This window comes from Aptenodytes patagonicus, chromosome 24 (assembly GCF_965638725.1).
Source record: "Aptenodytes patagonicus chromosome 24, bAptPat1.pri.cur, whole genome shotgun sequence".
Taxonomy (NCBI): domain Eukaryota; kingdom Metazoa; phylum Chordata; class Aves; order Sphenisciformes; family Spheniscidae; genus Aptenodytes; species Aptenodytes patagonicus.
The window spans coordinates 4648360-4658672 of NC_134972.1; the positions used below are offsets into that span (position 1 = coordinate 4648360).

At 55.1% G+C, this 10313-nt stretch overlaps 1 protein-coding gene across 3 annotated transcripts; it reads left to right on the forward strand.

Moving 5' to 3' along the window:
- Positions 1–14: 14 nt before the first annotated feature.
- On the forward strand, positions 15–10313 carry GPAT4 (glycerol-3-phosphate acyltransferase 4). 3 transcript variants are annotated; one of them, XM_076358777.1, is made up of 13 exons: positions 15–61; positions 2095–2991; positions 5831–5900; positions 6238–6535; positions 6718–6792; positions 7237–7326; positions 7445–7538; positions 8017–8132; positions 8362–8417; positions 8755–8840; positions 9078–9206; positions 9288–9367; positions 9930–10313. In XM_076358777.1, exons 2-13 carry the CDS (start codon positions 2827–2829, stop codon positions 10036–10038), a joined length of 1368 nt encoding a protein of 455 aa, XP_076214892.1. In that variant the 5' UTR covers positions 15–61; positions 2095–2826; the 3' UTR covers positions 10039–10313. The 3 variants fall into 3 exon arrangements, with proteins under 3 accessions (XP_076214892.1, XP_076214895.1, XP_076214893.1); XM_076358778.1 differs by having other exon boundaries at positions 45–61; positions 2352–2991; XM_076358780.1 differs by lacking the exon at positions 9288–9367.

A 10313-nucleotide genomic window follows, 5' to 3' on the forward strand; every position in this document is an offset into this window, starting at 1 on the left:
GGCGGAGGCGCGCACGGCACGTGGCGGGGGCGGAGCCGGGGCCCGGCGGCGGTGGCGGCAGGTGAGTGCGTGACCGGCCCGGTTCGGCCCGGCCCGGCCCGGCCCGGCGCGGCGCCCTCCTCTTCCCCGCCTCCCCGCACGGGCCTCGGGCCACCGTCCCCCGCCGCGCCCGGCGGGGTCGGGGCGCCTGGGCAGGGCCCGGCCCGGCCGCGGACCGTTAACCGGCGCCCGCCTCGGGGAGCGCGGCCTCCCCCGCCGTGGTTGCGGGCCGCGCCGCAGCGCCCCCCCGCGCCGGGTGCGATCTGGCCCGGCCCACCGCGCCGCAGCGCCCCCGCCCCCTGGTGCCCACTACCCGGTCCCCGCCGCTCGGCCCGGGGCGGAGGGGCGGAGCCAGCCGTCCCCGCCCGGCCCTCCGGGGCGCCCCTCGCGCCTCCCCGGCACGGCGGGCCGCGGGCTGCCGGCGGGAGCTCCGCCCGCGCTCCTCCCGGAGCACCCGCTGCCTGGCGCGCACACGCCGAGGCCGAAGGTCGCCGGGCTGAGCCCCGGCCCTGCCCTGATTCGCTGCGCTCGTGGGCCGCGTCCCGGTGCGCCGCGCCGTGCTCCCGGTGAATAAAGCTGAGAAGGACGCTCGCCGCTGCCCCCGGCCTCGCTGCAGCCGCACCGCGCCCAGCCCGGGGTGCGCTGTTGCGCGTACCTGCGGTCCGGGTGGAAGGGGTTCACTCGCGGCCGCCGGGTGCTGAACCTGAAGCGGCAGCCCAGAGGCAGCCGGCGCGGGATGCGACTGCTGCGCCCACCGGGCCGCGGCGCCGGCAGCCGGGTTCTGCCTCTGCCCTGGGGCGTTACAACGGTGGGGCCGGACAAGCGTCCTGCCAGCTCGGGGGCGTCGGCAGCGTCGTCCTGGCGTGAGCCCCAGAGGTTGTAGCCAGCAGGCAGGGCTACCTGCGCTTGCCCCGGGGTTCATCACACGTGGCTGCTGGCCGTGCATGCTGCCTGGTGTGTGGCCTGCCCTGACAGGCCAAAACTGGGTGACACAATGAAGGAATGCAATAACTGAGCCCCTCTTAGGGCAGCGGCTGCCAGCTCAGATGGCCGGTCTGACCAGTTCGCCAGCACGAGTCCTGGTTCTGATGGGTGACAGCTCTGGCATAATGGGCAGTTACATGCGTGGCTGTAGAGCTGCCTCTCACGGGACGTGGCATGCATGTTCCTTTGAAGCACTGACAATATTCTTAGCATTACTGGTATAGCAGTGCTAAGCCAGCAGCTGGAACGCACTGTAAAGGGGAGCAAGAAGATCTCCCCAGACTCTTCTCTGCTCCTATGTCCTTGTCGGCTACCTGTTAAATCCCATCTTCAGGTTGACATCCATAGCCAGGTGAAGGTGGTATCTGGAGGGAAGTCTACCCCCGAGCAGACTCGTCTCTTTTTACTAGCCTCAGTTGGCCTTGTGCATACCCATGCTCTGGAGGGCGTCCTCCCCCGGGAGGGCTGTAGTGCCGGGTGTTTCACCTTTGACTGGTCCCTGTGCCCCAACAAGTTCCGCTTTGGCTAATCATCAGCAATAATTCTCCCCTTGGGCTAACTTCCTGTCCTGTAAAGCTGCCCTGTGTGACCGGGGGGCGAGGTGTGTGTACAGGAGTAGAGGAAGTGATTCCTTCCCAGGAATCTGGGTACCTGGCTGGCTCAATGCTCTCGGATGCCTCTGAAATGAGAGAGGCAATAAGATCTTTGTCATGAGGATGGGTTTTCTGTCACTCCATTGGCTCCTTTCCTGTACTTGGGACCTGATTGCAGCGTCCTGTGCTCTAGGCGTGGTTCTGAACAAGTCTGCTCAATCTGAGGTGTGAATGGTATGAAAATAGAGGACGAGTGGCAGCAGGGGGTGATTCCCAAGTCTGACAGTGCCAGGCAGTAGCTGGAGTGGAGTCCGAGTCTGCTGTGTCTCAGGAGTTGCTCTGAGTGATGTGACCTCAGCCCAAGCACTGCCTTCCAGGTTCAGAGCCCACTGTCCCTGGCCTCCTGCCACCCTCTCTGAGTTGACGTCTTTCCGAGCAGCGTGACTTGCCTGACTTCAGTTTCTCTTTCCTCCACTAGTGCTGGTGGCATGTGAGTGCCTCGTGTGCCAAGAAGCCAACTTGCTGTTTGAAGAGCTTTCCAGGGACACAGGCTTCATTCGTGTCTGTAACTACCCTTCAGCATGAGTGGATGCCAGGGACCTCTGGAATTAAACTTGTTCCAGGCGTCATGCAAGGATCTGCGCTAGTGCCTGTGTCCTCACGGAAAGAACAATAATAGCTCCACACACGGTAGGCTCCTGCAAGTGCCAACTCCCTCGATCTCCTCCAATGCAGGCTCACGGATGGACTCCACCTTGTCCCTGTGAAGAGACTCTGCATGCTCTCAGCAGCCAGAAGGGGATTCTGCTGCCAGCTTCTTCACAAGCTGCCCCACAGCAGGACTTGCTCAGCGGCGCCTTGGGAGGATATCCATTCACGCACTTGTGTCACTGCAGTGTCCACTGCACGCCCATGGAGGAACCTCTGTGTGTGTTCCGTCTTCTTTGAGCTCCTCAGCCCACACTGTCTGAACTTACCTGGGCTCCTGGCAGGCTGTTTGCTTGTTTTCCCAACTGCTCTCCCTGATCCTGTTGCGTTCCCTCTCTCGCAGAGCCCAAAAAGGATGTGAACTTTGGAATGGGGTCTGTGAGCAGGCTGTGGACTCAGTGCATGTGTGAGACTGTTGCTGAATAACAGGAGGACTGGTTAATCGCTCCGGGCAGCCTTTCTGTCTGGCTGCAGGGCACCAGCCTTTCCTGGGCCCTTCACCATGTTCCTCCTGCTCCCCTTTGACAGCCTGGTTGTTAATCTCTTGGGGATTTCAATAACTGTCCTCTTCACTCTGCTTCTGGTTTTCATCATTGTGCCAGCAATTTTTGGAGTCTCCTTTGGCATCCGCAAGGTTTACATGAAAACATTATTAAAGATTTTTCAGGTAAGTCATGTTTTCAGAATTTTCTGTGTGTTTACAGGGGTCTTGTCAAGCGTGGTCGTGCTAGGAAGGAAGGCTTTTGCCCCTCAGCAGAGCATTGCAGATGACTGGAGTGGGAGGTTCGTTTGTTGGTGACGTGCTGGTGCCAGATGACCCATTCGGGTCATTTCAGCCAAATGCAGTTTACTAGACCTCTGTTCATGGGCTGTTTTCTCCCTGTAATTAATCCAGTAAATCTTCAAGTAAACTAGTAGGATAGTGTGGCCCGTAAGTATGCAATAGTACAGTAGGATCTGTAGATGTGCTGAGAGAAGCTGTGTGCTTGGATGGGTTAATGTCCCAGGCAAGGCAGAGTGCTGTTACAGTTCGATGTGGAAGGAAGCCAAAAGGGGTGTAGGGTGTGATGGGGAGGGACAAGGCTGCAGCCAGCAGGCTGCTCCTCTCCAGCACATGTTTGGATGAAGCAAAAGCAGGAGGTAAGGCAGGACTTTCTGTACTGCAAGCCCCGAGTGGTCTGTGGCCAGAACCCAGAGCTCTCAACACCCTTCTGTCCCAGAGTGCTGCCTGCTTATCTGCTGAGCCCAGCAGCCATGTGTGGACCTGCAGCCTCTGAGGACGACCAGCAGCCCTTGCTGACCCTCTTGGCACAGAGAGACCAAGTGGAATTTTCCAACTTGGGGTCATGCTGTTCCCTTGCCTGCCTTTGGCAGACTAATTTTATGGGCTGTCTCACAGCCAACACCTCTCCTTGAAGCAAGTCCCTGGTGAGACCAGAATTTTTGCCAAAATCCTAGTAGATAAAGCCTACACCACCCTACCCTGGTAGCCCAAGCAAAAGGAAAAGGGGTGCCCTGTGCTTGATAGGGAAGGTTTAGGCTCTTAAATGTGAAGTTCAAGCTGCTAAAGGATTTATGATACAGCAACTGCTGTTTGAACAGGACTGATCTTCCCCAGGAGTATCTTTGTACTGGCTGGCTTGGGAAGGCAGCCCTGGAGCTTGCAATGTTCAGCTTTTCAAACTCTGAGTCCTCCCAAAAGCCTGAGGTGTGAATGGGAAGACCCTGGGCTTTGTGAGGTGCTTCGTTAACACAGATGTCTGAAGACCTGACTTCAAATTTAATGACTGAGCTGGGAGAAAAAATTAATAAGAAGTTTGGTTTATCTGAAATGGAACTTTTCACCTTGTTTTCTTTTTTTTTTCCTTTCTTCAATTCAGGAACGTTTAATCTCAACACCTCTTTTGGTGTTTGATTTTGAAACTATTTTTCTGAAAAGACTTTGAAGTCTATTTCAGTTTTTATCAAAGAATCTTTGTGGTGAGAGAGAGGAGCACGCTGGCAGAAATGCTCACAGATTTGCTGGAAAATTCACTCACTAGGTTTGGTCACTCAGAATTGTATTTTTGGGGAGCGTTATTTACCCGAAAGATTTTCCCAGCTCTAGAGACCAGTGTTGCGAACATAGCCCAGAGCGGCAGCACTCGAGTCTGGCAACTTGTGCACACAGCCAGAGTTGCAGGGCCTGAGGTGGCAGCTGCACATCTCTCTTGGTGGTGAGGGAGACCTGCCTGGTGCTTCCCAGGTGGGAGTCTGGGTTTTCTGCTACCGCAGTCAGGATAGAGATGTGCTGGGCTTGCGAGGAATGCCTTCTCCTATAGGCTGCCCAGCTCCTGCTGGGTCAGAGCTCCTCTTCTGACTTCTCCTGGGATGGCAGCATCTAGACAATCTTCTGCAATCCTGCAGTTCCTTCTGCTGGCAGAGGAGGCTGCTAGATGAGCCAGACACTCCGTATGCAATTAGCATTCCCACATCATCCAGCCTCCTCATCTGATGCTGGCATGGGCTGAGACCGGGATGCCAGGAGTTCCCAGCAGCTTCCCCTTCTTCACAGATCCCTGATGGAGCAGCTGGCCTGGAGCAATAAGCGTGTTGTACACAAGTCCTCCTTTAGAAGCTTGTTCTCCTACCAAGCTTGTTCTCCTACCAAGAGTGTGAGGGTGAGAGGGTTATTTGGAGGGCAGGCAGGAAGACCGGCCAGAAATCCAGCCTGCAGTTTTTGCTGGTGCCCTTGAGAATTAGCTGAGAGAGATTTCTGTGGATGACAGGTAGTCTGGGCATGGGATTTGGCAGCCAGCTGCCAGAGAGCTGTCTGAGGGTGCTTGCTGCTGCTGTTTTGGACTGACTGGTGAGCTGAGAAGCAGCAGCAGCTGTTAGCTGAATCGGGGAGGGAAGGATCCCATCCTGTCATCAGCTTGATGTTTTTAGCAGCAGCCTGAAAACACAGTCTCTGCTTTGAGCTTGGAAGAAATGAGGGTTGAAAAATAGCACCGGTCCATGATCGGCTTCCTGTGCTCTGATGCAGACCACCCCGGCAGGATGCACGGTCCACCCAGAGGCTGTGCAGTGGCAACCACGTGCCAAGTGCAACAGAGCCTACAGGACATGGAGGCTGCAGAAAACCTTGCTGTGCCATCTCACCACTGAGCACTCTTCTTCCCTCTGGCACTCCCTGCTTCCTGCTGGGGCTCTGCTGTGCAGAATGGCACACAAACACGTGCACATCCTGGCTGTCCTATGCCTGTGCTCGACACCTCCCCATCAGTCCTCTTGTCCCATTGCAGGCAGATCTCTGCTGTAAAAATGTTCCTCCCGGGCCAGTCTCTGCTTCCACCTCAGTTCAGTTGTGTTCATCACTCTTTCAGTTCTGTACGGAAGCATCCTGCTTTAACCCCATCTTCTCCCCTTAACCATGGTCTTACATGGAAATCGACTGTAAAACAGGGGTAGTATGAAGTAGAGCTACAGGCCTTGCGAATCTTGCTTGTCATGTGTGTCTCTTGCAGTGGGCGACACTGAGAATAGAGCGTGGTGCCAAGGAGAAGAACCATCCACTATACAAGCCCTATGTCAATGGTAAGATCCTGCCCTGCATGGGTACATATGAAGTTCAAAATTCTTCGTGGGAGATGGAGTAAATGTGGTGTCTCTGAGCAGCTGAGGTATGCTGGGAAGCCTTTTCCATGTAGATGGATTGGAGTGAGATATGGAAAGGTCCATTTTGTGAGGAAGGGGAGGGAAGCACCCAGGGAGTGCTTCATTTCTAGATAGTAGGGAGGACTGGTTTATGCCTATCTGGACTGGAGAAAGGAAGGGGGCCCTGTGGAGGGCAGGCGAGTAAGGGCCCTGGTTCTCAGCTCTCTTTGAGTGGGCAAGTCACACTTTGCTTAGAGCTGCCTGCTGCATGTTGCAGGTATCATTGCAAAGGAGCCAACATCACTGGAAGAGGAGATCAAGGAGATCCGCCGGAGTGGCAGTGGCAAAGCCCTGGACACCCCTGAGTTTGAGCTCTCAGATATCTTCTATTTCTGCCGCAAAGGCATCGAGACCATCATGGATGATGAAGTGACCAAGAGGTTCTCAGCTGAAGAGCTGGAGTCCTGGAACCTGCTCAGCAGGACCAACTACAACTTCCAGTATATCAGCCTGCGCCTCACTGTACTCTGGGGACTGGGTGTGCTCATCCGCTACTGCTTCCTTCTGCCCCTCAGGTGAGTGCTGCTGCAGGAACTTGCCTGCCGAGATGGTGCTGATGGCCTGTTCCCACTGCAGCAAGTGCAACTGGTCTCCAAGCCCCACGGACCCTGTTCAACATGATCAGGAGAGACAGGCTACTTGATGAGTAGGGCCTGTGGCCTGGTTTTGCTAGCATGTAGCTTCCCTCTTTCTGCAGGATAGCCCTGGCGTTTACTGGCATCAGCTTGTTGGTGACTGGTACTACAGTGGTGGGATATTTGCCAAATGGAAGGTGAGTTTGTCTTTGAGGGAAGAGGGGATGCGGAGCTCCCTGTGCAGTTTGGGACCTGATAATCCTGAAGTTTTCCTGCAAGGCCTATCTATTCTGCCTGCTGTAGACAAGGCAGGTGGTCGTGGCATCTGTAGCCTCTCAGGAACAGACACCCTGTAATTTTAAACAAAGGGCCTAGGTGTGAGCACTAAGCCTGTGGCAGAGCGCTCAGCCCTGGGCTCTGAAAGGAGTAAGAACAGAAAAGAGCAAAGGCCAAAGTTTTGTTCTCATGAGTTAAGAATCAGTGGTCATAAGCTGATGGCAAAACCCAGGATGAGACGTGTTTCTATGGAAGAGATGTGAAGTCTCTGTTGGATCTCATGGCCTGGGGCAGCTGGGCTGAGTGGCACTGTTACAGGGGAGATTGTAGAACTGCGGGGTGATGGTCTCTGTCCTGGGCTGCAGGTGTAAGGAGTTCCTGAGCAAGCATGTCCACCTGATGTGTTACCGGATCTGTGTGCGTGCCCTCACAGCCATCATCACCTACCATGATCGGTAAGGAGGCACTGTCTGCTGCAGGGTGTCCCTTCCCACTAGCTGCTCCGTGCCGTGCCTCTTGCAGGCCTCACACTTCGTTCCTTTGTCCTCATCTGTACTTTTGTTTTGCATTTAGAGAAAACAGACCCCGAAATGGAGGCATCTGCGTGGCCAATCACACATCTCCCATTGATGTGATCATCCTGGCCAGTGATGGCTACTACGCGATGGTAAGGTCTGCACCCCAGCCCCAGCTCTGCCTGCCATGGCCTGGCCACATGCGTGGTGGGAGCAGCAAGCATATTGCATGGGGCAAGGAGTAGGCAGCAAGAGGCTTTTGAGCATGCAGAACTACTTTTCCCTGCATGACATCGCAGGGCACTCTCAGACCCTGTGCACAGATACCCTGTTGTGCTTGGCCTGGGACTCAGAGTACCAGGGGTCTCTGGGCACTGCTTTGCAAGTAGAGCTCTGGGCTTTGCTATCCATGGCAGAGCAAAGCACTTCCCCAGCTGGACCTCCTGGAATGTGGAAAGCACTTGGGGCTTGCTACATCTGTCCTTCCAGTCAGAGCCTGGGACTTTTCCTCTCAGCCTTTCCAGGGCAGGGGTAGAAAGATGAACCTCAACTTGGCTGTGAAGCTAGGAGCTGCCTTGGCCTTCCATGTGTCCCCAGGTCTTGTAACTTGTGTCTTCTTGCCCTGTTCAGGTGGGTCAGATCCACGGAGGGCTCATGGGTGTGATACAGAGAGCCATGGTGAAAGCTTGCCCCCACGTCTGGTTTGAACGCTCTGAGGTCAAAGATCGTCACCTCGTTGCCAAAAGGTGTGACAGTTACTAGCTGCAGGGGGAGGTCTGGAGGCTGGGAAAGGGGGGGGCTGCCCACTTCCTTTGGGTGAGGACGCTGCCTTGCCTCATGGGTGTTGGGACGCTGTGCCACTGTTGCTGGCACCCAGATAGTCCCCAGTGACTGCAGGATAAGGACTGTATGCTGTGTGGATTGCGAGTGATAGCTTCCATGCCCTGAGCTAATTGGTGACACTCTTCTGTTTAGGCTCACAGAGCATGTCCAGGACAAGAGCAAACTGCCTATTCTTATCTTTCCGGAAGGTGAGTTACGGAGCAAGGCCAGACAAGCACCTGGTGGAGAGGGCACATTGGGACAGCACCGCATCTCTGTTCCTTCCCTTCTTATGCAGCCAAGGGCCTTGAGACCCTTCACTGAGACAAAAGGGACATTGCATCTTTAGAGCTGACTGAACCCAGAATGTGGAAGTCAGATATATGATGTCCCGGTGACACATCCTGTGCACACAGAGAACAGGGTTTGGAGTGAGTGTTAGGGGGCCGTTGCTGGGTGCCTGCAGCCTAGCCATTAAGTGTATAGCTTAGACTTCTGAACTGACTTGCAAAGGGAAGTTGAGAAGATTGTGCTTGCCTCTTACAGGAACCTGCATCAACAACACGTCTGTGATGATGTTCAAAAAGGGGAGCTTTGAAATTGGAGCCACGGTTTATCCTGTAGCCATCAAGGTATGAGAAGGCAAACATTCTTACAGCACAAGTAGCTCTCTGCGTGAGAGCTCAGTCTTGGCAGCCCAGTCTTGGCACTGCTGGGTCAACAGCCTGGTCTGAGGGCATGGGGAAGCTGAGGTCACTCCGTGTAGTGCTCTGGGAGGGCTGGCCTATAGCTGGGCTTGGGGTAGAACTTGGAGCCTCAGGGAGGGTGCAACTACTGCCTGACTTTCATGAGCTCTTCTGCCTCTGTAGTATGACCCGCAGTTTGGAGATGCCTTCTGGAACAGCAGCAAGTATGGCATGGTAACCTACCTCCTTAGGATGATGACCAGCTGGGCCATTGTCTGCAGTGTCTGGTACTTGCCCCCAATGACCAGGCAGGTAAGTAAGGTGAACCTGGCCTATCTTATCTGCTACCTGTTTAGCCCTTTGCTCCTGCTGAACGGTGTTATTTTGCCACAGCCCAAAGAGGACGCTGTCCAGTTTGCCAATCGAGTGAAGTCAGCCATTGCCAGGCAGGGGGGCCTTGTGGATCTGCTCTGGTGAGTCCAGGCAGGCTTTTCTCTTCTGTTGCCAGGGTTCCTTGTTCCTGGGTCCTGGTATGAGCTTGTGGACTGTAGAGCTAAGCTTGTGTCTTGCGTTGGGCAGAGTAGGCCCTATGGAGAAATGGAGATACATCTTGCCTGTGACCTCCAAAACTGCTCTTCTGTAGCAGGGACCCAGCTTGCACTGGGATGCCCTGGTTCTGACTTGATGCTGCTCAGCAAAGTGGGAACTTCCTTTTTCAGGCACTGAGACCTTCAGAGCCTGGGAGGCAGAGGGACTCTACAGGCAGTCTACTGTAGTGGTATGAGAGCAGCTCACACTTCTGACAGAGCTGCCATGTTGAGCACAGTGTGGGGCCATGGGTGCAGCTCCTGGCAGAGCAAGGTGTGAAAGTAACTCCCCTTGGGGACAGTTGGTCTGCAGTGTGCCCTGGCAACATAAGGTACAAGTGTAGCTGTCCGGCTGTTGCAGAAGCTCTGACTTGCTCTGAGCAGCCCCAGCTGAAGTTTCAGACAGTGCACAACTGCAGCTCCTCTGATGATATGACTCTCTCCCCAGGGATGGAGGACTGAAGAGAGAGAAGGTGAAAGACACGTTCAAGGAGGAGCAACAGAAACTCTACAGCAAAATGATTGTAGGCAACCATGAAGACCGGAGCCGCTCCTGAGCTCTCTGCCTCCAGCACTGTTACTGGGCCTGGCCAGAGCCCTCTGCCTCCAGCACGAGCCAGGGCTTGTCTGAAGCAGCTCCAAATCTTTGGACTTGGGCTACTCCAGAGCTGCTTGGACTTGCTCCTTCATCCTCTGGCTGTTCTTTCCCAGAGGCACTATTACTGCCTAGAGTCTTCAGGCCCTGGGCAGCTCTTGGCAAAGATGCCTTCTTGTTACTGTTACAGCGAAGCCCCTTGCAGGGGCAACATTAAATGAAACACTTATGGTGTCA

Excerpts from the sequence above, each read along its gene's own strand:
- GPAT4 (XM_076358777.1), top strand. The coding sequence starts at position 2,827 with ATGTTCCTCCTGCTCCCCTTTGACAGCCTGGTTGTTAATCTCTTGGGG. Across the intron at positions 5,901-6,237 it reads ATACAAGCCCTATGTCAATG|GTATCATTGCAAAGGAGCCA; the intron begins GTAAGATCCTGC and ends TGCATGTTGCAG. Across the intron at positions 7,539-8,016 it reads GTGATGGCTACTACGCGATG|GTGGGTCAGATCCACGGAGG; the intron begins GTAAGGTCTGCA and ends TGCCCTGTTCAG.